The following is a 27531-nucleotide window of genomic DNA, read 5'->3' as shown; positions in this document are numbered from 1 at the left end:
GTATAACTGTTTTAATGTCTTTGTCAGATAATATCTGTATCATCTCATCATTGGTAACTGTCAATGGTTTTTCCCCATGCAAATTGAGATTTTTGGATACTTCGTACACCTAGTAATTTTCTATATTATGGGCGTTTTGAATGTTATGAGACTCTAATTCTTATTTAAATCCTGTGGAGAATGTCAATGTTTTTATTTTAGCAAGCATTTGCTATAGTTAGGTATGGGTCACAAGTTACAACACTCTGTCTGTGGCTACATTCCAAAATCAGTTCAGTTTTCAAATATTTTGCAGTGCTATTTTTTAAATAAAATTTTTAAAGTTTATTTATTTTGAGAGAAAGCACAAATGGGGATGAGGCAGAGAGAGAGAATCCTAAGTAGGCTCTGCACTACCAGCACAGAGCCCAATGGGAGGCTCAAACTCATGAACCATGAGATCATGATTTGAGCTCAAGTCGGACACTTAACTGTGCCACCCAAGCACCCCATTGCACTGCTCTTTATTTCTTTAAATTTACATCCAAATTAGCATATAGTGCAACAATGATTTCAAGAGTAGATTCCTTAGTGCCCTTACCCATTTAGCCTATCCCCCTTCCCACAACCCCTCCAGTACCCCTCAGTTTGTTCTCCATATTTATGAGTCTCTTATGTTTTGTCCCCCTCCCTGTTTTTATATTATTTTTGTTTCCCTTCCATTATTTTCATCTGTTTTGTCTCTTAAAGTCGTCACATGAGTGAAGTCATATGATTTTTGTCTTTCTCTAATTTCACTTAGCATAATACTATCCAGTTCCAACCACATAGTTGCGAATAGCAAGATTTCATTCTTTTTGATTGCCGAGTAATACTCCATTGTATATATATCACATCTTCTTTATCCATTCATCCATTGATGGACATTTGGGCTCTTTCCATATGTTGGCTATTGTCGATAGTGCTGCTATAAACATGGGGGTGCATGTGTCGCCTCAAAACAGCACACCTGTAGCCCTTGGATAAATGCCTAGTAGTGCAATTGCTGGGTCTAGGGTTGTTCTATTTTTAGTTTTTTGAGGAACCTCCATAATGTTTTCCAGATTGGCTGCACCAGCTTGCATTCCCAACAATGCTATTTTTTTTAATGGTTATTTTACTTATTTTGAGAGAGAGAGCGAGAGCACACATGTGGGAGGGACAGAGTGAGAGGGAGAGAGAGAATCCCAAACAGGCTCCACGCTATTAGCGCAGAACCCAACACAGGGTTTGAACCCACAAAATGTGAGATTATGACCCAAGCCAAAGTCAGATGTTTAACCAACTGAGCCACCCAGGCATCCCTACCATTTTAACTGTTTTTAAGTGGTATTATGTACCTTCGTCTTGTGCAACCACCACTACCATTCATCTTCTGAATTTTTCTACCTTCTCAAATTGAAACTCTGTACCCATTATACAGCATCATTTTTAACAGCTGCATAGATATAATCTCTTTCAGAAAGCCCTATTGTTAAATATTTAGGTTTGTTTCTACAGTAAACATTCCTTATCCACAACACTTCATACAGTACATCTTGCGCATGTATTCAATTATTTCTGCACGATAAACTCCTAGAAATGGGATTTGCTAGAGCCCTTTATATATAGGAGGAATTGATAAGGGTTATACAAATTTACACTAATATATGGCTGTGGGGAAACTTTTAGATTCTGTACATCAACAGTAGGTATTACCATTCTCTTTCCTATTTGCCAATCTGAAAGCAAGTTGCTTCTAGTTATTTTACTTTTCGTTGTTCGGATTCCCAGTACAGGTTCAGTTTTTAACCTGCATCGAATTACACTCTTGATTCTGAACTTGGAAAATATGTCCGTGTAGAAGTAAATAGCACTTCTAGTTTAACCAACAAAAAGTTATATAGTCTAACTTTCAATGTTGAAACTTTCCATCAGGTACAGATGCCAGTGCGATGCATTGAGACCTTCCAGCTTCCCTCCCCCTTTCCAGACAGTACTGTACACCTCCTTTGGCGTTTGTCAAAGTTCTTGCCTGCCACCCTTTGAATGCGTGAAACTCAGCTTTCCTGCGCAGGCTAAGCCCCTGAGTTTCCCCTCCACCAGTGGTTCTCAACCTTCAGAGTCTTCAGCATCACCCAGAAGCACAGATTGCTGGACCCCACCCACCGCCAGGTCTGGGATGGAGCCAAGAATTTGCACTTTTAACAATTTCCCTGGAGACGTGAAGCATCTGCTTCTGGTCTGAGGACCACCCTTCGGGACCACCGCTTTGCAATGATCAGGAGCTTTTTGAAGGGTTTAGATCTTATAGCTCCACTCCACTGTACGCAACTCCAGGCTGGGCGTCCAGACTAAAGCAAGAATAGGTCAACACATCATTGTCCTCAAGGACTCAGAGAGAAGCCAAGGAGAGGAGACCGGTGGGGCGCACCGGGGCTGGAATCCTGTCTGTGAGGGCCTCCAGGTGCGCGGCGGGAGGCGGACGCCAGGGGGCAGCCTCGCGCTCTCTCTGCCCCCTCTGGTTTCCGGCCGCGCAGGCGCAGGAGGCCGCGTGCCGGAGTGGGGGCCGCAGGTAGGCGCGGCGAGCGGGAGGTGGGGAGACGGGGAGGCGGGCGAGAGAGCGCGGGGAAGCCACGGGCCCGGGCGCGGCGTCCCGCTCGGACTCTAGAGAGACATGGGGCTGCGGGGCGGGCAGGCGCGGAGGGCAGAAGAGCTTCCTGCGGGGCCTGCCCTTGGCCGGCGGCGGCCGCGGCCTCAGCAGCGAGCGACTACCCTGCGGCCGAAAGTGGCACCTTTACGTGACGGACGCCTCCGCCCGGGTCGGGCTTGGGCTCCCGCTTGCGGGCTCCTGTGCTGCCTGGGGTCTTTCGTGCCGCCACTCCCTGGGGGCGGGGCTCCGTGTTAAGGGTATAGTCCAGTGCCGCCCGGTTTTTAAAGGCCGGCCCAGCCCTTTTGTTAGTAGTCTTGTCTTCTCCATCCTTTACCTTGGCTGTAGCACCTTTAGGTTAAGAAAGCACCCGGAACATTTAAAATAATTATTTTAAGGTGCCTCGTGTTCTACCGGCAAACTGAGATTCTATTCTCAATTTTTTTGGGTAACGCCAATTCGTTTTTCCTCTGGTTGAATTCAGTATTCAATCAATTGGTAAAAACTAATTTTGTTCCATTGCCTTCTTTTAAATAAGCTGTGATTGTAGAGCAGTGGTTTCCAGTTTTTTCTGTTACCAGCTTTTTCCTATCAATGTCAGAAATCCTTTGTGTCTAAACATTGCCTGAATTTCTCTTACCCAGCCGGCCCCACAATCTTTATTCCCTAACTTGCAAAACCAGCAGCAACTTTCAGTGTCATTTTGCTTATTTCAGGACAAAATTCCTTCAGCCATACAGCCTATCTACAGCCCTTGGCAGCCTACTCCAGAAATACTCCTTTCAAAGAAAAAAGGCCTATCAGGTGTTGGGGTGGGCTAAAGCTTTCTTTAAGAAATGGGCAGTCTTGGGGCACCTGGGTGACTCAGTCTGTTAAGTCAGTCTCTTGATTTTGGCTGGGGTCATGCTCTCTCGGTTCTCGGGTTTGGGCCCCGCATTGGGCTCTGCACGGACAGCAGGAGCCTGCTTAGGATTCTCTCTCTCCCTCTCTCTGCCCCTCCCCCCATCTCTCTCTCTCTCTCTCTCTCTCTCTCTCTCCAAAAAAAAAAAAAAAAGTTTAAAAAAATACTAGAATATTTAAAAAAAAAAAAAAAAGGAGAGAGATGGATAGGCAGCTTCACAGCATCCACCCTCAACCCCTGCAGTGACCATGCTATGTTCAATTCCTGAACCTTCAACACCTGAAGGTTGAAGGATTTAGGGGAAGAATGTGAGGCTGGAAAACTTGGCTCCTCCATGTACAGTTTAGTGACCTTGGCTAAGTCACTTCACCTCTGACTCAGTTCTCTTATCTGTTAAATGGGAATAGTAACAATTATATATGCCTCACAGAATTAGTGTGAGGTTGACATTGTGTAAAAGTTGAGTTTTTGGATGAGTCTTTTTGAGCATTCGGAAGTGGATGTGAGGACTTAGGGATAATTGAAAGACTATTGAAGCATATAACTAACTGCAGGGCCCATAAGAAATGCATTAAATGGTAACTGGGTAATGGTGATCTAAGGTAGATTAGAAAATATGAATTTCTACAGAATTTGTACCTGATGTTGGCACCCTTTGCATGGAAGTGAAGAAAGTGGTATGCCTCCAAAAGAAAAAATATGGTATAAGCTTCAGGCCCTATACAACTGAATCTACTACCAGTGGCGAGGTGGAATCAGTGGAAGGTTGTCGGCAAGGGGGTTTGCGAATTAAAAAGATTGTGAGTTCAAATTGGAGTTGGTGCTGGATGAGAGCATCAGAGGACAGGCACAAGAAGAGATGAAGAGCAGATTTGGTGGGACTGAGAAAGCAAAGAGGAGTCAGTGTGTGAGGCCGTGAAGACAAGGAATCCTGGGTGATCAGGTAGTCAGTGCATTTTTACTGAGTTCTTGGCTATTTTCCAGCTGCTGAGGATACGGGGGTGTGCAAAGCAGGCAGATAGTCCTCCGGGAACTCACAGTTGAGGAAAAAGGAACCCACATACTGGAGCCTGGACTTCTCAAGAGGGGCGCCTTCAAGGGTGGAGGAAAGCTCAGGGCCTGGAATGTGGGGTGCAAGGAGGGGTCTGGAAAGGCAGACAGGCTGGATCTCAGGGGACCTTATAGGAGTTTGGACTTTATCATGAGGACAGAGGAGGACTGTTAGATGGTTTTAAGCAAGGGGTGATCAGATTTGTGCTTTAGAAAGACCGCCCTGTGGGGGCGCCTGGGTGGCGCAGTCGGTTAAGCGTCCGACTTCAGCCAGGTCACGATCTCGCGGTCCGTGAGTTCGAGCCCCGCATCAGGCTCTGGGCTGATGGCTCGGAGCCTGGAGCCTGTTTCCGATTCTGTGTCTCCCTCTCTCTCTGCCCCTCCCCCGTTCATGCTCTGTCTCTCTCTGTCCCAAAAATAAATAAAAACGTTGAAAAAAAAATTAAAAAAAAAAAAAAAAAAAAGAAAGACCGCCCTGTGTATAACAGCAAGAAACTTCTGCACATGCAGGAGTGTGTACAACACTTGCTTTGCTAGTTGTGGAGTTGAATGTGGCAAACTCGAGCTTCACGTGTCTGTGTGGATAAACCTCATAAACTTAATACTGAGCTTTTAAAAGAGCAAGTTGCAAAGGGTATAGACAGTACAATACTACTTGTATGAAGCTCGTGAAAACATCCATATATTATGTTATTGTTTATAGGCACACTGGTGGTGAAAATAAAAAGCATGTGTGGGAATTATATATGTCAGTGGTTCTTGGACTCGAGCATGCCTCTGAATCACCTGGAAGACTTGTTAAAACACAGATTTCTGGGCTTCACTTCAGTTTCTGATGCAATCGGTCTGGAGTGAGGACTCAAGGACTCACATTTCTAGGTGATGCTGCTGCAGGTCCTGGGACCACAGTTTGAGAACTCTGATGTACATCAACTTGTGGATGGTGATTACTTCTTGGGAGGGAGAAGAATAGGACTGGGAGGGGTCCAAAGAGGCCTCAACTGTATTTCTTTTTAAAAGATCTTCAAAAAAAAATATGATGCACTGTTACTTGACAAAGCTTGATGGGTGTTCATGAAATTATTTTTTAGATTTTTGATGCTTTAAACATTTCAGGAAAGAAAAAATCCTGTTTGCTGTTTGGAAAATGGACTGGAAAAGAGAAAGAAGTGGGAGTCCATGTAGAAAACTGTTGGCAGAAGCCCAGGTAAGAGATACTAGAGGCTTAGACCAGGGTGGCGGTAATAAGAAGGGATTTGAGAGAGGTTTGGGTGATAGAACTGACTGTATGTGGTGACTGGTTGATTTAGAGGTCGGGGAAAGAGGGGACCAAGTCACTTGCTTTGTGACTGGAGCAAGTAGGTGGATTATGTGTCTGGCACTGTAAGGGAATCCTGGAGGAGGGGCATGCTGGTGACAAGAAAGAGATAGCTCAGTTATGGACATCCCCGGCCTTGAGGAGCCAGCTGAGTGAAGTGTAGGAGAAAGACCTAGGCCACAGTGGAGACTTGGCAACCAACGGCATCACCATGTCTGTGAATGAGATTACGTGGAGGGAATGTGTAGGATGGAAAGATGGTCTGTGACAGACCCAGAGGAATAGTGTCAGCTAGGGTAGGGCCCAGCCAGCTTCTGGTTGCCATTTGTATTTGTATGACCTGCAAGCTAAGAATGCTTTTTACCTAAAAATGTTGGGGGGAAAGGTCAAGAGAGGAATAATCTTTTGTGACACAACTATATGAAAACTACATGAAATTCAAACTTCATTGTCCATAAATGAAGTTTTATTCAAACACAGCCACACTCACTTGTTTATGTACTGTTGCAGGCTGCTTTCATACCCTGGTGACAGAGTTGAATGGCACGATAGAGAGCTTGTGGCCTCTTATCACTTTACACTGCTGCTTGGTGGGTCATAAGTCATGTGATGCCGTTGTCACTGGATTTCAACTTTTCGCTCCTAAACCTAAATATTTACTGTGTGGCCTTTTATAGAAAAAAGTGCTGATTCTTGACCTAAGGTCTAAGTTAAGGCACACTTGGTCATTTTTTGAATGTTGTAAAAGAGAGATGGCAGCCGTTTTATCCATTTCTTTAAGAGCACCTTGTGAGAATCAGGTACTGGTGGAAGAAGCTCAAGAGACTGTGAGGCCTGAGTGGTCAAAGTCGTCATAGTTCCAGTTGAAATCCATGAAGACAGGAGGGGATGGGCCAGGGGGAAAGATGCGGGCCTGGAGTCTTTATGAGAAAGGTAAGCGAACATCCATCAGAACGCTGATGGGTGTAGCTGGAAAGACTGAGGGCAGGTTGAGCAGGTGGCATTGTTTCAAGAAAAGAAAGAGATTTGAGGCTGGAGCAATTCAGTAGAGCCGGTGTTTACTGGACACCTCTTAGTGACAACCAGGACATGCAAAGCAGCATTTTTTAAAATTATTATTAATTAGAAAGAACTACACTGGGTGGTAGAAGAGTCCCCTACTTCTAAGATTTTTTGCTTAGAGGAAGCAGTGTTGCTGTGCTGACCCTTGACATGCAGCCTCATGGGCTGGGTCACTGGAAGAATAAAGTTGTCATTTACTGAGATTCTGACCGCTAGAAACAGCGGATTTGTGGGGAAAGAGCAGACGTTGAGTTTGGGAAGTATTTCTGTTATCTTTTTTTTTTTTTAATAAATTATTATTTTTTTAATGTTTATTTTTGAGAGAGTGCAAGCAGGGGAGGGGCAGAGAGAGAGGGAGACAAAGGATCTGAAACTGATGTGGGGCTCAATATCATGAACGGAGAGATCATGACCTGAGCTGCAGTCAGACCCTTAACCGACTGAGCTATCCAGGCGCCCCGTTTTGTTATCTTTTTAAGTTGAAATATAATTCATATGCCATAAGTTGTTTTTAATTAATTAATTAATTTTTATTTTTAAATCTTTATTTTTGAAAGAGAGAGCATGAGTGGGGGGAGGGGCAGAGAGAGAAGGAGACGCAGAATCTGAAGCCAACTCCAGGCTCTGAGCCATCAGCACAGAGCCTGACGTGGGGCTCGAACCTATGGACTTGTGAGATCATGACCTGAGCCAAAGTTGGACGCTTAAGCGACTGAACCACCCAACTGCCCCTAAAGTTTGCTTTTTAAAGTGTGTGGTTCAGTGATTTTTAGTATATTCACAAGGTTTTGCGACCATCACCACTAATTCCACAACATTTTCATCCACAAAAGTAATCCAGTGCCCATTAGCAGCCATTCCCCTTCCCCTTTCACTCAGCCCCTAGCGGTCACTAATCCACTTTCTGTCTCTATGGATGTGCCTGTTCTAGATATTTCATATCAGTAGAATCCTATGATATGTGATCTTTTGTGTCTGCATGTTTCATTTAGGATAAAGTTTTCCAGTTTTATCCATGTTGCAGCATGTATTAGTGCTTGATTTCTTTTTGTGGGTGAATCCTATTCCATGTTTGGATATATCAGCTTTTTGTCCATTTATCATGAGGGACTTTGGGTTATTTCCACTGTTTGGCTGTTATGAATAATGCTGCTGTGAACATTCACCTACAAGTGTTGGCATAAACGTATGTTTTCAGTTCTCTTGGGCATATACCGAGCAGCAGATTTGCATGGGGAACTCTATGTTTAACCTTTCAAGGAACTTCCAGACTATTTTCCACAGTGGCTGCATCATTTTATATTGCCACCATCACTGTAGGAGGGCTCCTATTTTCTCACAGCCTCCTCTGCACTCGTTCTTGTCTCTTTGATGACAGCCATTCTAGTGGATATGAGGTGGGTCTCATTGTGGTTTTGACTTGCATTTTCCTGAGGACTGTTACAGTTGAGCATCCTTTTGTGTGCCTATTTGCCATCTGATATCTCCTTTGGATAAATGTCTGTTCGAGTCCTTTGCCCGTTTCTAAATTGAGTCATTTATCTTTTTATTGTTGAGAAGAAATATTATTTTTGAATTGTCTGTCAGATGTTTAAGTGATGTCAAGGAGCCAAGGGTGGTGTTCTGAGAACGCTGGGACTAGGGCTTTACAACTGGGAGCTGTCAGCAGGTGGGGACAGAGAGCCAGAGTCTGGATGAGGTCACAGAGCTTGAGGGAGAGGTCTGTCTGAGCCCTGAGCACTACAGCAGCTTAGAGTCAGAGGCAAAAAGAGCCCCCAGAGTGCACCTTCCTGGGAACCAAATAATAAAGGCATTTCAAGAAGGAGAGAGTGATCAGCCATTCCAGATGCCACTGAGCAGTCAAGAGAAAGAAGAGAAAGGGCTGAGGCCATAGGAATGAACTTGTCAGGTGTATTGACCCATTTCAGTGGATGTGACTGTGGAGCAGTGGAACATGGCATCTCAATCACAGGAAAAGAGAGTTATTTTTATAGAATTTTGGGGGTGAGGCGCCTGGGTGGCTCAGTCAGTTAAGCGTCTGACTTCGGCTCGGGTCATGATCTCACAGTTTGTGAGTTCGAGCCCCGGGTCTGGCTCTGTCCTGACAGCTCGGAGCCTGGAGCCTGCATCGGATTCTGTGTCTCCGTCTCTCTCTGTCCCTCCCCCAATTGTGCTCTGTCTCTATCAAAAATAAATTTTAAAAAATGTAAAAAAAAAAAATTTAGAATTTGGGGGGTGGGTGGAGTTTAGGCAAAATTTAAAGGAAATAATGTTTTGATGGACTCAAAGTTAAGCAGGGCTGCCTGTAAAGATGTCAAGATCTGGTCCGGACTGCAAAGTGGACCCCAGAGTCTGGTTCCTGGGAGACCACAGGGTTCACATAGATGTTGAATGCCTTCTCCAGAAACTGCTCATGTGCAGTTCTGCACCCAGTTGGAAGCAGAGGTGGCTTCTCTGTATCAGAGAGACTTAGCTCCTCCAGGCAAGAGTGGGATGTTTCCCTGTTCAAGGTAGGACTTTGAGTGGCAAAATTTTTGATAGTGTGTGACTTTAGAGAGCAGAGTTTCTCAGTGAGTAAGAAAGCAGTCTTCATTCAAAGAAGGGAGTTGTTGATACTTTATACCTGTAGTGTGTCCTTAGGAGAAATGCTGCTTTCTATGAATTTTGCAGTTGGCTTGATCCATGTCTGGTGTTCCAGCTCTATGAATGGCAAGTGGATTTTACTTTCTCCAGGAGAAGGTATGAGAGAGCTGTCCCCTCTCAAGCTTCTGTTCTCAGTGTGAATCCTCAGAGGTCTTCTGGCCCGGCATCATCCAGGGAATTTCTTCTGTTATTCTCTGTCCTTGAAAGCTTATCACAATATCTGAGAAGCTTTTTTGTTTACTTGTTTATTGTCTGCCTTCTCCACTGGCTTCCCCCTAAGGTCCTAGAAGATAAGAACCACATCTGTTTTATTTACTCACAGATCCCCAGTGCCTAGAGTTGAGCTTATGGAAACGGCTTAATACATGTTGAGTGAATGAGAGGGCTGGAATTTAGTGATGGAGTAGAGGGAGTGGATTATTGGAACCAGATGCAGGACTCTGAGCTCACACCAGCTGGCAGGGCTTCACGATGGAAGCCAGGCTGTCGCAGGATTTCCCACGGCTGCCACTCCATCCTGGAGTTCAAGGGCCTGAGGGATACCTGGACCCTAGGAGGGCCCCTGAAGAAGGTGGACCATTTGAATTATTGCCATTTGTCTATGTGCAGAGTTGAAGTTTTTATTCAGCAAACCTCCTTTTTGGTACTTTGTGACAGAGTATTTTCAAACCAGTGCCTGGGGCCAACCAGAACGCTGAGTGACCCAGGTGTCTGGGTGGAAACCTGAGCTGGAGAAGGAAGACGCCTGTGGAAGGTAACTGTTCATGTCACAGTCATTTCAGACATAGGAAGCACGGAGTCAATTCTGTCACTAGTGTTCCCCATGCATCCCAGTACTGATTTTTTTTTTTAAGTTTATTTATTTTTGAGAGAGAGAGACAGACAGACAGACAGAACGTGAGCTGGGGAGGGGCAGAGAGGGAGGGAGACACAGAATCCAAAGCAGGCTCCAGGCTCTGAGCTCTCAACACAGAGCCTGACATGGGGCCCGAACTCACAAACCATGAGATCATGACCTGAGCTGAAGTTGGACGCTCTACCAACTGAGCCACCCAGGTACCCCTTTCCCAGTACTGATATTAAGCGAGCACACTGTTATGGCCATCTCCTGTGTCAGAGTACTGACATGCTTCCGCTCTGATTCTGAAACAGCTTCTGCCTCAAGTATTCTTGAGTGCCAAGCATCTGATGTCCAGGGTCCTTCCATCCCTCTCCCTTGCCAACCCCTCTGCCATCCAACAACTAGGCAGTAATGCTCCACTGCGGGCCTCACACCAGCTCTGATGCTAGAGCTGAATTGGTGAGTGTCCAGCCTTCCTGGCAGTTACTTGGTGCAAGGATCACCACCATCATTCCAGCTCGTGTGCTCATCAGCTCTTACCCCGCAGCACTGCCAGAGCCTTTTACCTGGTCTCCCAGCCTCCATCTGTTCCACCCCAAACACATCTTTCACACCTAGCCTTGCTTGTTAAAGACGCTAGGGAGCAGGACACCTGGGTGGCTCACTCATTTAAGCATCCGACTCTTGGTTTTGGCTCAGGTCATGATCTTATGGTTTGTGAGTTTGAGCCCCGTGTCTGGCTCTGCACTGACAGCATGGAACCTGCTTGGGATTCTCTCTCTCTCTGCCCCTCCCTTGCTCTCTCTCATAAATAAATAAACTTTAATTAAAAAAAAATCCTTAAAAAAAATTTTAAGGAGCTTTCTAGCACCTTCCAGGGAATATCCCAGCTCTTTAGCTGGGTTCAGGAGACCCTCAGCATCCAGCCCCTACCCCTACCCCTACCCCATCTCCTCTCTGGCTCCTCTCCTTTGTCCATCTTCTGCCCTGGCCCCGCTAGACTAACAAAAGCAGTTTTCTTTCATTTTACTAATTATTCATTAAATATCTATTTAGTGCAAATTGCTGTGGGAGAAACAAAGACACCTTCCTTTTAGTTGAATCTAGAGTGGATGAACCCAGACGTTAGTTTGTAATAAAAAGACAGTGATCTTGAAAACAGCTGACATTGAGCATTCTGTACCTTCTTTAATCCTCACAAAGATGATAAAGCATGCAAGATCCTTGGGCATAAGAGGCATGAGAGGCTGTGTTGTCCTTAACCCCTTGTCACCCAAACACCTTAATGGACGTAAAAATTGACTGGTATTATTTCTTGTTTCATTTTATAATTCAGGAAATTACAGGGGATAACAGTATGGAAAAGAAAGCCCAGGACAGCAGAAAAGGTGCCCCCCACAGAGCAGTGCCCCCAGCTGTGGGGCTGCTCTTCTCCATGGCCCTCATGAACACGCTTCTCTACCTCTGCCTTGATTGGTTTTTCATCTCCCGTCCACGCTCTGCTCCCAGCTCTGCTCACTGTCCCCACGGACACTTCAGAATGGGACAGATGAAAAACTGTTCACCGTGGCTGTCCTGCGAGGAGCTGAGGACCGAAGTGAGGCAGTTGAAGCGTGTTGGAGAAGGAGCTGTGAAGAGAGTGAGTTCTGGGTTACAGCTGAGTGTTATTGGGGTGGTGTTTCGGGATAGCAGCTTGACACGATGTGTTAAGAGCCATCAAAATACCTTTGGCTCAGTGATCTTGCATCTGGGACTTTATCCAAATAATCCATTGGAAGGAAAAAAGCTAAATGCATAAAGGAGATTTTGCTTTGTTATTTATAGCAATAGAAAACCAGAAATAATAACTGTAAGGGACTAGTTAATTATGGTCCATCCACTTGATAGAATGTTCTGCAGCCATTAAGTGTAGTTAGGAATCTCGTGTGAAAAAAACATATGATGAGAAGGAAAAAAATGCAACATGCAAAATTGCACAATACATGATTTTCAACTGCAAAATTAATGTATTTATGTAGAAAATATAGAAATTACAGAAATTGTGCTATAGTGAAGGATTATGAGCAATTTTTTTCATTCTACTTTTCAAACTCTGTCATGGTACTATATTGATGTTTTAAAAATTTTTTGTTTATTTTTTTTAAGTTTATTTATTTTGAGAGAGAGAGCAAGAGAGCAGGGGTGGGGCAGAGAGGGAGGGAGAGAAAGATTCCCAAGTGGGCTCCATGCTCATTGTGGAGTCCCACACGGGGCTTGAACTCAAGAACCATGAGATCATGACTTGAGCTGAGATCAAGAGTCAGACACTTAACCAACTGAGCCAGCAAGGTACCCCTAAAGTTTTTTTATTAAAAAAAATTTTTTTTGTTTGTTTTTAATGTTTATTTATTTTTGAGAGAAAGAGAAAGAGCACGCGCATGAGCGGGGAAGGGGCAGAGAGAGAAGGAGACACAGAATCCAAAGCAGGCTCCAGGCTCTGAGCTCTCAGCACAGAGCTCGACATGGGGCCTGAACTCACAAACTATGAGATCATGACCTGAGCTGAAGTCGGACACAGCCTGCCAGCTGATGTCTGGGGTACATAGGGTTTGGTGGGACTGGGAGGACTGTTGGAGCAGTTTGAATAGAGGGACAAGGTGGTGTGTGTGTGTGTGTGTGTGCGTGCGTGCGTGCGTGTGCATGCACACTTTCACACGTGAGTACAGAAGAGACCAAGGTGTGGGCTAGGGTGGAAGATTGGCTAGGTCTTGCAGGGGAGAGATGTCACTGCTTGACAAGGGTGTTAGCAGTGAATGTAGTGAAAAATCTGTGGATTCTGGTCATGTTTGAAAAGTAGAGCCGGTAGAATTTCCCAGTAGATCAGTTGTGGAGTGTAAGAGAGGGGGACTTTGTGTGCTGTCTCCCTTCTCATCCTGCGTTCTGCTCACACTGGCTCATTCCTGGTCTCCAAACAACCAGGCGTGTTCCGTCTTGGGGCCTCTGCTGGTACCCACCTTTTTTACTGTGACACGTTTTTCTCAAATATCCATACAGCTCACTCTCAGATCATTCTGAACACCCAGAGTAACGAGCCTCTGGCCCTCTTCCCTTGCCCTGCTCTGTCTTCATAGCACATGACAAGGATCTTGGCTCAGGCAACAGGAAGAAGAGGGTTACCGTTACCTGAAAGGGGAGGGCCGGAAGAACAGAGTTTCTGTGTGTGTGAGGTGAACATGTTAAGGCCCTCTAGATGCCCACGTGGAGACACAGATGGTTGGAAGAACAAGTCTCGCATTTGGGTCAGGGACAGGGGGTGGGAATATAAATTTGGGATGGTGCTGAAAGGATGTGAAGAAACCACCAGGGAGGGATGTGTGTAGAGAAGAGGACTTACAGCCAGTTGATTTTTGTCTCCTTCAAAGAGGTGACTTTGAGGGGCTGGCTGCCCACTTGTTTCCATGTTACTGCTCAGACCATTTTTTGTATCTTTTTCAGAATTGCTCTTGGCCTTGAAGGATATATTTCTGGGTAGGTAGCTTTGATGGTGGCAAATCGTTGTTTGAGGACGGATTGGAGTTTAGGGAACCTCTACAAATCATGCCCATCCAAGTATGGGGTTTAATAATAAGGACAGTAACTCTGATTAATGCAGTTTTGTTTATTAAAGTGAAGTATGATGGGGGCATCTGGGTGGCTCAGTCAGTTAAGCATCCAACTCTTTATTTCAGCTCAGGTCATCATCTCAGTTTGTGGGTTTGAGCCCTGTGTGGGGCTCTGTGCTGACAGCGCAGAGCCTGCTTGGGATTCTCTCTCTCCCTTTCTCTCTGCCCCTCCCCAGCTTGTGTTCTCTCTCTCTCTCTCTCAAAGTAAATAAACATTAAAAAAAAAAATGAGGTATGACTGAAAGGCAATTACATTGTTTTTGTGTGTCTTTGGCTGAAATTTGCCCTCAGGGCAAAAGTATTTTGTGCGCTGGATGTTAGCTCCATCAGTGAGGAGTCTTGTCTGTCTTGTGCCCTTGAACCCCAGGGTCTTTATGAGTCCCAGCACAGGTCGGCCTTTCACTGCCACCACAGGGGCACTGAATTGAACGACTCCTTGCACTAATGTGTTTCCCATCGCTGCTACCAGCTCCTTTCCATGTGGGCACCCCTCCTCACTGACACCCCAAGCTGGGAGGCGTAAGCTTCTCAAATAGGAATTTCTGTAACCAGAGTTCTTGCATCGCGCTCGCTGACCTCCTCCTCCTCTCCTAGCACCCTTGCTTCAGTAATTCTTCAGTATCATCAGGACCTCCAGGGTGTTGATCCCATGACAGTTTCACTTTCTGTCTTCACTCCCCTATGTCACCCAGCAGCAGAGCCTCTGTGGCTGTTACCCTCAGTGTCACTCTCATGCAGACTCATGCAACAGCCCCTCCACCTCTCTCTCCGTTGTGCCTGGTGGAAGAGTCCCAAACCCAGTGACCCCAGCTGTGCACCTGCATCTGAGCAGTTGCCCTGGACAAAGTCGCACAGCCTTGGGATTTAATGCATGACCACAAACCTCAGCCGTGCAGTCAGCACAGCCCAGCAGCCCTACTCTGTTCCCTCGGCAACTTTTCCTTCCCCTGCCTCAACTAATGATCTTGCTGCATGAGTTGTTATGAAAACAGAATCTTCCCAAAGGGAATTTCTTCATCCTCTACCACCAGACCTGTAAGCCCTCCAGCTCAGGTGTTGTGACTTCCGTGACTTCTTATGACGTCCTTCACTGGAGCTCTCCACTCTTTCCTGCTCCCTCAGTCTTCTCCACTCTGAGGGTCATCCTGGCTGGCCTGCAGACACGCACGCTTTGGCAACGGAAATCCCTTTCCCAGATTCCCTGTTCCTTGGAAGCGCCGTGCATGCTCTCCTTCCTCTGTAGCGAAAATGCTAGAGCTCTGGCCCCACTTCTCTTCTTGTCCTCTGCCAGGATGGCTTCCAAACACCCCTTCTCCAGGGAACTGCCCTTATCCCGACACCTGCAAACCCCAGGTTGGACATTTCTCTGTCTTCTCTCGCTTTATTTTTTGTGCAGCCTTTGATCCAGTTGACTCCTCTGTCCTTGCAACCCTGGCTGTCTGTGCTACCACCTCTTCATGGTTTTCCTGCTCTCTCACTGGCCATTCCTAATGACTTCCCTTTGCTGGTTTCTGTTCCCTGTCTTTCCCCCTGGTTCTCAATCAGAAGCGATTTTGTTCCTCCAGGGGACATTAGGCAACAGGTAGAGACACGTTTGTGGTTGTCACATCCTGGGAGGAAGGGGGAGTGGTGCTCCTGGCATCCAGCGGGTAGAGGCCAGGGAGGCTGCTAAACTTTCCACAACGCACAGGACAGCCTCACCCTAACAAATAATTAATTACCTGGCCCAACTGTCTGTAGTGCTGAGGTTAACAAACATCGTTCCTCTTAGTTGCTTCCTGGATCCTCTTCTTTTGCCTTCTTTAGATATAGTCTTAAGTGATTGAATCTAGTGCCATTGCTTAAAGACATTTTGTGTTCTTGGGACTCCCAAATTTTTATCTCTAGCCTGTAGCTCTCCCTAAGCCACATTTGTATATCCAACTACTTACTTATTTGATATCTCTGCTTGGTGGTCTGTTGAGCATCTAAGTGTCCTGAGGATGGAACTCTTGATAATTTCCCCTCTGAGTCCCGCTCTCCCAGCCTCCCCTATGTAGGTCAACACCACCACTTCCTTCCCACCTCCTTGCTGGAGCCCAAACCTGGAAGTCATCTTGGATCCTCTCCATCACTCCCCCTCAACTAAGCCAAGAGCAAGTTCCATCAGTTATGTTTTCAAAACAGGCCCCAAACTTGTTTGATGATCTCCCTGGCCCCTGACCCATTCTAGCTGTCACCATTAGTTGTTGCCTTGGCCCGACCTGCTTTTGCCGGTCATGATGCCCCAAGCATACTTGTCTTCCTTGTTTTGAGAAAGAGAGTGATGCAAGTGAGTGAGGAGCAGAGAGAGAGAATCCCATGAGGGGCAGAGAGAGAGAGAGAGAGGGAGAGAGAAGCAGGGCTCACCTGAAGTGGGGCTTGTGTTTTGCCCGAAGTGGTGCTGTTGTTCACCCCACGCGGGGCTCAAGCTCACCCAGAGTGGGGCTCCACTGTGTGCCTAACGACTGAGCCACCCAGGTGGCAGGCATAGTTGTCTTCTAAACACAGCTCAGATCATGCTACACTTGCAGGGCTTCCCTTTCCCCTTAGGGGGAAAAGCCGCACCTCTTACCACAATCTGCCACCTTCTTCCTCATCTGGACCCAGCTCACCTCCTAAACTCACCCCAGATGGGTCCCTCACCCTGCCTTACAGTCACCTTTGCCCTTTCTTTTGTCCCTTGATCACACATGCCCTTTCTCATCTCAGGGCCTCTGCAGTGCCTTCCTCTACGTCAGACACAGTGAGCTCCCCCTCTATCATCCAGTTATCAGCTTCTGGGTCACACAGGGGTCACTTCTCAAGAGGGGTTCCCAACACCCGTCTTCAACCCCCCCCCCCATTACTCATCTGGCTTCCATTTTGTTGTCTCGTAAACGTAAGCTCCTTGCAGGCATGAAGGTGTGTCCTCTGCCTCTAGCGCAGGGCTTGCTTTATAGAACACATTTTAGGAGCTAGAAGACAAAGGCTCTTTAGCTGATTCCTCATAAAATAAAACACTGGTTTAGCTTTGATGGTTTCCTCAATATACAGACATGCAGCCAACCTCGTCTTTCCCCAGACTGTGTTTTTGGTTTGTGTTTGGGATTGCCTGGAGCAGTGTGCAACTTTGCCCCTGAAAGGCAGATTGACTTGTTGCTTTTTCTTCTCTGATTTTCTTTAATTATAAAAGCAGTACATTCAAATATTCAGAAGGAGGTGAAGCACAAAGTAAATTTCCCTTCTACGTCTTGGATTCCCCATCTCTGATCTTATTCTCTGGAGATAACAGTGAGAGATTCATCTCTTTTAGATTTTTTTTTTTTTTTGGTAAATTTTATTTCATGTGTATTTTTTAAGTTTTTACTTTTTTATTAAATTTTTTTAAATTTTTATTTGAGAGAGAAAGAGAGCGCCCAGAAGCAGGGGAGACAGGCAGAGGGAGGGAGAGACAGAAACAGAGAGAGATCTCAAGAGAGAGAATCGCAAACAGGCTCCACTCTCAGTGCAGAGCCCAACTTGGAGCTTGATCCTATGACCCTGGGATCATGATCTGAGCTGAAATCAAGATTTGGACACAGGCCCCCCTTCAATTAAGTTTTTAATTTTAATTCTAGTACAGTTACCATACTATCCCTTTTAGATTTTTTTTTTTTAATTTACGAGAGAAAGAAAACATGAGTTGTGGAGAGGGGGCAGAGAGAGAGAGAGAGAGAGAGAGAGAATCTTAAGCAGGCTTCATGATGAACACAGAGCCTGACATGGGGCTCGATCCTACAACCTGAGGGCATGACCTGAGCCAAAATCAAGAGTCGGACACTCAACCAACTGAGCCACCCAGGCACCTCTCCCTTCTAGATTTTTATTTATTTGTTTGCTTATTTTTAAATAAATTTTAAGACATATTTTATTTTTGAGAGAGAGTGTGCAAGTGTGCTCTATGAAGGGCAGAGGGGGAGACAGAGAATCTCCAGCAGGCTCCATGCTGTTAGCACAGAGCCCTGGGCAGGGCTTGAACTCACGAACCATGAGATCATGACCTGAACTGAAATCAAGAATCGAGTGTTTAACCAACTGAGCCATCCAGTGCCTGCATTTTTGATTTTTAAACCCAAGATTACATTAAAAGAATGAGATACATACTCTGTCAGCCATCTCAAAGACAGAAATACCCACATCTTAAGGGCCTGTGCATTTTCTGAAACAGATTTGGTGCAACAGTACTCGTGAGAGAGAAGAAAGATTACAGTGGAACCAATTCTTCCAGAAGGCAGAAGGTCCTGCCATATTGCTGTGGATAACGAAAGCATGATTCAGGTCACACCCTGTTTTGAACAGGGGTGAGCAGAAGGTGGTATAACCTCATGTGTCATTCCGTGTGCCCAGCCCATGATGTTGACTTTATGAGATCACAGATCACTGTTAGAGTCTTTACAGCTGCATGTTTTTCCTTTAAAATTAAAATATAGTACAGGGATGCCTGGGTGACTCGCTTAAGTGTCCAATGCTTGATTTCAGCTCAGGTCATGATCTCATGGGTTCTGACAGCATAGAGCCTGCTTGGGATTCTGTCTCTCTTACTCTCTCTCTCTGCTCCTCCCTGACTCATTCTCTCTTTCAAAATAAATTTTAAAAATATAATACATTAAAAAGCCATAAAATTTGGGTTGGATCCTTTTAGAAGAAAGAATTTGATTCTCTTAAAATTACTCTGTAGTCCTCTAGTTTTCTGTAACATTTAGAAGGATGTTATGTGATCTATTTTTAATACTTCAGGCTGAAAAACAGGTGTTACATGAATTGTATACTTAAAAGTATGAAATAACAGTGTCCACTTCTCAGTCCCTTTTGCAGGGTCCACCTCCTCATCCCCCTTAACCTAGATTTTTCTATACAGCTGCCTACCCCACATCCATCTCCACTTGGATGTTAGAAAGGCTTCTCACATTGACTGTGTCCCAGACCATCCCCCCAGCCTGCTTTTCCTTTATTCTTCCCCAATGTGGTTAATGACAACTCCGTTAGCCCAGTTGCTCAGGACACACACCTGGGAAGAAGCATCCTTCACATGTTTCTTTCTCTCACATCCGTGTTTAGTCCATCAGCAAGTCCTATTGTCTCTGCACTCAGAAGAGATCCAGAATTTGGCCAGTCTTCAGACTTCTCTGCCTGTCTCCCTCCCCCCATTCAAGCCATCATCATCTTGTACCTGGATTATTTCAGTAGCCTCTCAAGTGGGCTCTGTGCTTCCACACTTGTCCGTCTCTCAGCCCTTCACAACCAGAATACTGCCATTAAATTCTAAGTAGCATCTCTCCTCTGCTCAGAATTCTCCAATGGCTCTCTCTCTCATTTAAGTAAAAGCCAGAGTCCTTTCACCAAGTTAAGGGTTTTATGAGGTCTGCACCCTTTTTCAACCTTATTCCTACTCCGTTCCCCTTTGCTTATTCCTCTCCAGCCACTCTGGCCTTGCTGATATGGCAGCCTGTGGGCATGCTGCCACCCCAGGGCTTTTGCCTTTGCTGTTCTTTCTGTCTGGGCCATGGTTACCCCAGATAGCACATGGCTCATGCCTCTACCTCCTTCAGGTTCTTGCTCAAATGTCACCCCAGTGAGAGCTTCTCTAACCCTATTTAAAATTGAAAACCTTCCCTGCTTAATTTTTCTTCAGAGCACATTTTACCCTCCAGTATACTTTATACATGTCCTGTTTATTTTCTTTATTATCTGCCTCCTACATTAGAATGTGAATTTCATAGAGGCAGGGATTTATATCAGTTTTTTTATTAACCCAAATATTTGTTAAATTTACAAAGACACAATAGTTATTTTTTTACTACAAAAGACCACATAAAGTAAACTAATTATTTTCTAAAATTTATCCTTTACATTTGTAATAAAGGATCACAAGAGCTCCTAGAAATTAATAAGCACAAAACAACCCCATAGAAAATTGGATATAGGACAATGAACATACTTTCTGCAGAAGACCTACAGAAATGTCAACAATGATTAAAAAGTGCTCAGTCTCATTAGTAATCAGGGAGATATAAATTGGGACAGTAAAATGTTTTTCATTTTTCAGATTGGTACATGTTAGCAAGATTGATAATATCTAGTGTGATTAAGGCCGTAGAACCTAAGATTCACTCATACACAACGAGAGTGCCTGCTGGCACAGACTTTGGAGGGTCGTGTTGGCCATCCATATTCCTCATTCAGTCACCTGTCTACTTACCCAGCTTATAGAAATGCTTGAGACATGCACAGAGTTATGAATATAGGGCTATTTATTGTAGAATTGTTGTTAATAAGAAAAAAAGGGAAATAATTTAAATGCCCATCAAGTCTTTAAAATAGATCACATAAAACCATGTTAAAGATTATAGAGCTGCATGGAAGAAGGAACTAATTCATCTGACTACATCCATTACAGATTTCATGAGTCTTTATTGTATTACACTTTAGTTTTAAAGAAATGATCATCTGAAAAATCTCACTGAAAATACACTAGCATAGGTAGTGTACCCATACTGTGAAATATTGTGCAGCTTTAAAAAGAATGACCTTTAGGGGAAACTGGGTGGCTCTGTCAGATAAGTGTCTGACTTTGGTTCAGGTCATGATCTCATGGTTTGTGAGTTTGAGCCCCATGTTGGGCTCTGTGCTAACAGCTCAGAGTCTGGAGCCTACTTCATCATCTGTGTCTCTCTCTTTTCTCTGTCCCTCCCCTTCTCATGCTCTGTCCCTCTCTCTCTCTCAGAAGTAAACATTAAAAAAAAAAATGACCTTTAGAAAGAATATATATACAGGAAAGTGTAAGGTATTAGTTATGTGAAAAAAAACAAGTTGCAATATGACATGTATGTTATACTCTTATTTTGTGTCACTGTAAACTCAAATGCTATTTATAAAGTATGCATTAACACGTATACACACATAAAGAAATGGCTGTGAGGTTACCAGCCAACCAGTTAACAAGTTTCCTTTGGGTGAGTAATAGTAGGGTAAGGAAATCTCCTTCTGTTTTTGAATTTTTACCAAGAAGAGTATTCTTGATTAATTTTATAATTTAAAAAAAAGGTAAAACTGCTCTCTCTAAATAAGAGAATTTTAGAAAGTGTAATAAAGCAACTCAATTAGATATTGCTAAGAAATGATTTTTTTTATATAAAATTTTTTTAGTGTTTATTTTTGAGAGAGAGAAACAGCACAAAGGGGGGAACAGGCAGAGAGAAAGAGAGGGAGACGCAGAATCTGAAGCAGGCTCCAGGCTCCAAGCTGTCAGCACAGAGTCTGACACAGGGCTCCAACCCATGAACTGCAAGATTATGACCTAGGCCGAAGTCGGCAGTCAACCGAGTGAGCCACCCAGGCGCCCTGCTAAGAAATGATTCTTAAACAATCCCTGACCTGCAGATATTTAACTTGGAAGGCTTCAGATATTTGTGAGTGATTCCAAAGACTTTCATTTATCTGAGGCACAAAAATTCAATGTAAACAAGGGTTTAGGAGGAAGTCATAAGGCCTGTGTTTGAGCTTCTTCCAACATTTATTTATTTATTTACTTATTTAATGTTTATTTTTGAGAGAGGGAGAGAGCATGAGCAGGGTAGGGGCAGAGAGAGAGGGAGACACAGAATCCAAAGCAGGCTCCAGGCTCTGAACTGTCAGCACAGAGCCCATTGTGGGGCTCAAACTCATGAACCGTGAGATCATGACCTGAGCTGAAGTTGGACACTCAACTGACTGAGCCACCCAAGCACCCTACCATTTATTATTGAATAATGTATGAATAAATTGTAGCAGCTTCCCTAAAGTGATCACTGTTTTTATGTGAAAAATGAGCCTAAGATACCAAGGCGTCTGCTGGAGTTGGTGGTCACCATGAGGAGATAGGTCTAAGGAACTGAAGGCCCTCAACAAAAAATAAGATTTTTATATTGGAGTCAAGTGTCGAGTTCAGTGTTGATGCAGGTCTATGGAGAGAATGTGTTCCATGTCAAAATATATATATGAATAAAATATATATATGAATAAATATATGTATTCATGAAACTTTTAGTGAATTTAGCAGCCAGAGCAAAATAGCTTTTGAAAAATTCAAATATAGTTAACATATGGTGTTATACTAGTTTTCAGTATACAAGTAAAATGGCTTTTTAATAGAAATTATGATCCAGGGGCACCTGGGTGCCTCAGTCGGTTAAGTGTCCAGCTGTGGCTCAGGGCATGATCTTGTAGTTTGCAGGTTCCAGCCTGGCATCAGGCTCTCTGCTGTCAGCATAGAGCCCACTTCGGATCTTCTGTCCCCCTCTTTCTCTGCTTCTTCCCCACTCAACACTGTCTTTCCCAGAAATAAATGAACATTAAAAAAAAAAAAAACTGTGGGGGCATCTGGGGAACTCAGTCGGTTAAGCGTCCAACTTCAGCTCAGGTCATGATCTCGTGGTCTGTTGAGTTCGAGCCCTGTGTTGGGCTCTGTGCTGACAGCTTGGAGCCTGGAACCTGCTTTGGATTCTGTGTCTCCCTCCCCCTCTTCCCTTCCCCCACACACTCTCTGTTCTCTCTCTGTCTCTCAGAGATGAATAAATGTTAAAAATAATAATAATAAGAAGAAGAAATAATAAAAATTGTGATCCATAGTGAAATTTCTCAATTTTGAGTTTTTGAAAAGGTCTTGAAAGATTTCTTTTTATTTATTTATTTTTTAAGTTTTATTTATTTTGAGAGAGAGAGAATCCCAGGTAGGTTCTGTGCTGTCAGTGCAGAGCCCGATGCAGGCTTGAACTCTCAAACCGTGAGATCATTACCTGTGCTGAAATCAATAGTAGGGCGCTTAACTGACTGAGCCACCCAGGCGCATTGAAAGATTTCTCTGTAAATATTAAGGGTCAACTGTCGGTACCTGGGTTTTTCCATTAATGAACCTCTCTTTTCAGATCCCAAAGAAATCTTCACAGGTCTCTAACTCACCTCCATTTGATATATTTTTGAGTTCTTTTTAAAAATGTTGTTAAATATGAAAGTCATGTATATTCATTCTAGAAAAGTTGGAAAATACTGTGACTCATAAAGGAAAAAAATCGCCCAGGATCTTAGCATGTGAAGAGAACTGAAACAGCCTATTTCCTTTGATTTCCATGTAATTTTGACTTGTTTTATGCAGTTAAAACATAAATGAAATTTTGTATCCTTTTTCATTTGTGACATTACTTTTATCTGTGAAAACTCTCACAGTATGTGCATTTTGCTGACCCCATCGTCTTTTGAGTGGTCTACCATTACTGAACTACTCCCCATTTTTTGATGGACGGATAAGTTCCAGTTTATGCTTTTATAAGTAGTGCCAGATTTTTATTCCTAGAGATTTGTTCTATCTCAGATTACTTCCTTAGATAGATTTTAGATTTGATGTTAAAGGCACTTGGTAAATCATGCTCCAGATTGGTTTCGAAAACCGTAAGCTTTGTTTTAAAGAGTAAGTAGAAGCACAGAGAAACAGCCCGCTAGCAGCAGAAGCAGCCTGGGGCAGCCATCTCCCTACTTCTGAGCCCGTTTTCTCTTGTGCAGGCTTCTGCCTTCCCTTTGGGGATTTAAGCAGAAGATCAGAGGTTCTTAATGACAGTACTTCCCACAAGCCTTTCCTGGCTAATAAAATGGAGAACCGAGGCTTCCTGTGCAGTTGTTTCCCTGTTGGCCACACCAGGATGGGCAGCTCTAGTGTCTGCATGTGTTTCAGCTTCTGCTGTTACAGTTGAAGTAACAAAACCACACGCCACGTAAAATTGTTTTCCTTACCTAAAACTGTTTCTGTGGTTTGCTATACTACCTTGAAAAATGAACAAGTAATATTGTGATGCGTGAGGTGCTGGCCAGGTGGACTCCCCACTTTTCCAGTCTTCTCCCCTGGTCCTCCCCATCTTCAGCCCTTTCTGCTGCAGGAATTTGGACCTGGTCATTTTGCCACTCCGTGCCTTTATACAGCAGCCCCCTCTTCTGGGAGTGCACTTCCCATTCTCCACATCCACCCTGCAAGCCCCAGTCATCCTTCAGCCCAACTCCCAGGAACCTTCCAACACCCTCTCCAGATGGCCCTCAGCACCCTAAGCAGAGTCCCTCCTGGGCCTGCCCTAGGCCTTCTGCACTGGGTGCCTGTGTTTGCTTAGCAGTGAGTCTTTGTGACCAGGCTGAGAGCCACTCTAGGACTGGGTTTGTCTGCCTAGTTTCTACCTTCTCTGCACCTGTGGGGTTGGTTTCCTGCTCACTAACACAGGTGACGGTTTCAGGTTTGATTGTCTCTGGCTTGGTTTCAGGTCTTTCTGTCTGAGTGGAAGGAACGAAAAGTCGCGCTCTCACGGCTCACCAGTCTGGAGATGAAAGATGATTTCCTGCATGGGCTGCGGATGCTGAAAACCCTGCAGAGTAAACATGTTGTCACCTTGCTTGGATACTGTGAGGAGGACAACACTATTCTTACCGAATATCACCCCTTAGGTTCCTTGAGCAATCTGGAAGAAACGCTCAACCTTTCCAAGTACCACAGTGTGAACACGTGGCAGCACAGGCTGCAGCTGGCCATGAATTACGTGGCCATCATCCACTACCTGCACCACAGCCCCCTGGGTACCCTGGTCATGTGCGATTCCAGTGACCTGCCCAAGACCTTGTCCCAGTATCTGCTGACAAGCAACTTCAGCATTGTGGTAAACGACCTGGACGCCTTGCCCCTGGTGAACCACAGCTCAAGGACGTTTGTGAAGTGTGGCCACAGGGAGCTTCACGGGGACTTTGTGGCTCCAGAGCAGCTGTGGCCCTATGGAGAAGACATGCCTTTTGACGATGATCTCATGCCGTCATATGATGAGAAGATCGACATCTGGAAGATTCCAGATGTCTCTAGTTTCCTTTTGGGGCACGTTGAAGGAAGTGATATGGTCCGATTTCATTTGTTTGATATTCATAAGGCGTGTAAGAGCCAGACTCCTGCAGAAAGACCCACTGCTCGGGAAATTCTAGACACTTATGAGAAGGTTTTGAATCTGCTCAGAGAAACTGTGATGTCCCAGACAAGAGAAATGCTATGAAAACCATTCAGTCAGTGAAGAATGGGTTTCAAAGAATAAATGGAATCATTATAGCAATTCTTACTCTAATGGTGAGTTTTTTGCTGTTCAGTGTGTGGTTCTTCCTCTGTATCCACATCCACATGCACGTGTGAGCGTTGCTTATCCCCTGGTGGGACCTGGGCAGATGCCTCACCTTCTCACACTGATCACTCCTGCTGAACTTGAGAAGCAGTGGATCTAGCCATATCTGAAGGAGGTAACAAAAATGTCACCACATAGGGGCTTCACCTGCCCTAATTACTGAATTTGTAAACTTGTAAGAAACATATAAAGAAAAGATCCGTAAACGGCAGGATATGAAAGAAATGTACAGTGGTTTTCCAAAGAAGTTTTTTTCCTCATTTTTTTAGATAACAGTCAACATTACCAGGGTCATGGGAGTATTTGTGGCCTGTCAACATCACATGGTGTTGATGAGGCCATCTTTACTGTTTTAAATGATTGTTTAAATGTTTAATGAATGTGAAGCTCTTGTGCCATCCTCTTTCCAAAAATCTAAAGGAGAACTATGATAGCTTGCTCTTTGAAATTTTGAATGGACAAGGAATATTTAGAACAGCAAGTATGAGGGAAATTGTATTTATGTTACTGCCTTGGATGGTGTTTGTGAAATTCCTATTTACCTTCCAGCTAGGTTTTCTGTGTCCAAAATAAATTATTGTGAACAGTTTACATCAACAGTGTCACTCATTACTGGAAAGTGTCAAATCCTTCCACTTGAGTTGCATGATGGAATCCTTTAGAAAGTTCTTTCTTCGTCACTGTCATCTTCCTTTGTAGGGGATAATGGATTTGGTGTGTATTAATCATCACTAATAAGATGGTTAAAGCTGACATTGAGGGACAAAGATGCCCTGCAGCAGATGCTGCTTTCCCTTGAACTTGAGCAGGTGTCAGGATCACTAGACTCACAGGAAGCTGTGTCTCACCCTAGAGTCTCTGACTCAGTAGGTCTGGGGCAGAGTCTGAGACTCTGCATTTCTAACTGGTTCCCAGATGATGCTGGTGCTGCTGGTCTTGGGACTACATTTTGAGAACCACTGCCCTTAATTGTTAGGGAGGGCACCACAGCAGTAGGATAGGGTAGTACAATCAGTATTATGTCCTGTTCTACCACCTGTGGGGCTCAGTGGGTCATGTGCTTGATCAGAGAATGTGCTTGCCTAGAAGATTTTAACTGTCACTTTTTGTTATGAAGACTCTGCCACAACCAACTAGAATGGCTGTGATCGAGGGGATGGACAATAACAAGTGTCGACGAGGCTGTGGAGAATTAGAACACTCGTACGCTGCTGGTAGAAGTGTAATGTGGTGCAGCTGCCTGCAGAACAGTCTGGCAGTTCCTATGACCCAGCAATTCCACTCAAGACAATTGAAAATATGTCTACAAAAAATATTGTACATGAACATTCATAGCAATGCTCATAATAGACAAAAGATGGAAATAACCCAAATGTTCATCCACTGGTGCATGGATAAAGATGTTACCAGGACACCTGGGTGGCTCAGTCAATTAAGTGTCTGACTCTTGATTTCGGCTCAGGTCATGATTTCACTTTGTGAGTTTGGGACCTGCAGCGGGCTCTGTGTTGACAGCACGGAGGCTGCTTGGGATTCTCTCTCTCTCCCTCTCTGCCCTTCCTCTGCTCGCTTTCTACCGCTCTCTTTCAAAAATAAATAAAGCAACCTTAAAAAAGAAGAAGATGATACCATACAATAAGATATTATTCAGCCATAAAAAGGAATGAAGTATTTACTGATATATGTTCCAACATGGATGAACCTTGGAAACATTTTAATTGAAAGAAGCTGGTCACAAAAGACCACATGTTGTATGCTTCCATTTATATGAAATGTCCAGAGCAGACACATGCATACAAATAGAAAGTAGATTAGTGGTTGCCAGGAGCTGGCAGGGTTTGGGATGAAGAATGGGGAACACTTGCTATTGGGTACAGAGTTTCTTTTTGGGGTGATGAAAATGTTTTGAAATTATATAGTAATGGTCATATAACTGAATATACTAAGTAACACTAAATTGTATAAAATGAAAAATCTTATGGTATGTGAATTCTATCTCAGTAAAGCTGAGGAAAAAGAACCCCACCTCTCTGACAAGGCTATGTATCCTTTATGACTCTTTTCACTTGATGTAGGTGGTTATTGTGTGGAGTTGTTGGTTTGGTATTGCCCTGTTCATGATGCAATTCTTGTTTGGGGGTTTTCTTAGCTTTTGGACTTTGTGTTGGAGCAAACTATCAGTTTAAACAAATTTGTTTTGAAATATTGACAGTAGAGC

At 44.3% G+C, this 27531-nt stretch overlaps 1 protein-coding gene across 3 annotated transcripts; it reads left to right on the top strand.

The window, feature by feature from the left end:
• Positions 1 to 1924: 1924 nt before the first annotated feature.
• On the top strand, positions 1925 to 25904 carry POMK (protein O-mannose kinase). 3 transcript variants are annotated; one of them, XM_030312516.2, is made up of 7 exons: positions 1925 to 2572; positions 5715 to 5805; positions 6698 to 6849; positions 9649 to 9717; positions 10279 to 10375; positions 11799 to 12101; positions 24420 to 25904. In XM_030312516.2, the coding sequence occupies exons 6-7, from the start codon at positions 11820 to 11822 to the stop codon at positions 25188 to 25190; spliced, it is 1053 nt and encodes a 350-aa protein (XP_030168376.1). In that variant the 5' UTR covers positions 1925 to 2572; positions 5715 to 5805; positions 6698 to 6849; positions 9649 to 9717; positions 10279 to 10375; positions 11799 to 11819; the 3' UTR covers positions 25191 to 25904. The 3 variants fall into 3 exon arrangements, with proteins under 3 accessions (XP_030168376.1, XP_030168375.1, XP_030168373.1); XM_030312515.2 differs by lacking the exon at positions 9649 to 9717; XM_030312513.2 differs by lacking the exons at positions 6698 to 6849; positions 9649 to 9717.
• The last annotated feature ends 1627 nt before the right edge of the window (positions 25905 to 27531 follow it).

The sequence above is a fragment of the Lynx canadensis genome, chromosome B1 (genome assembly GCF_007474595.2).
Source record: "Lynx canadensis isolate LIC74 chromosome B1, mLynCan4.pri.v2, whole genome shotgun sequence".
Taxonomy (NCBI): Eukaryota; Metazoa; Chordata; class Mammalia; order Carnivora; family Felidae; genus Lynx; species Lynx canadensis.
Note: the sequence above shows the minus strand (reverse complement) of the source record. Positions and strands in the feature narration are given on the sequence as shown.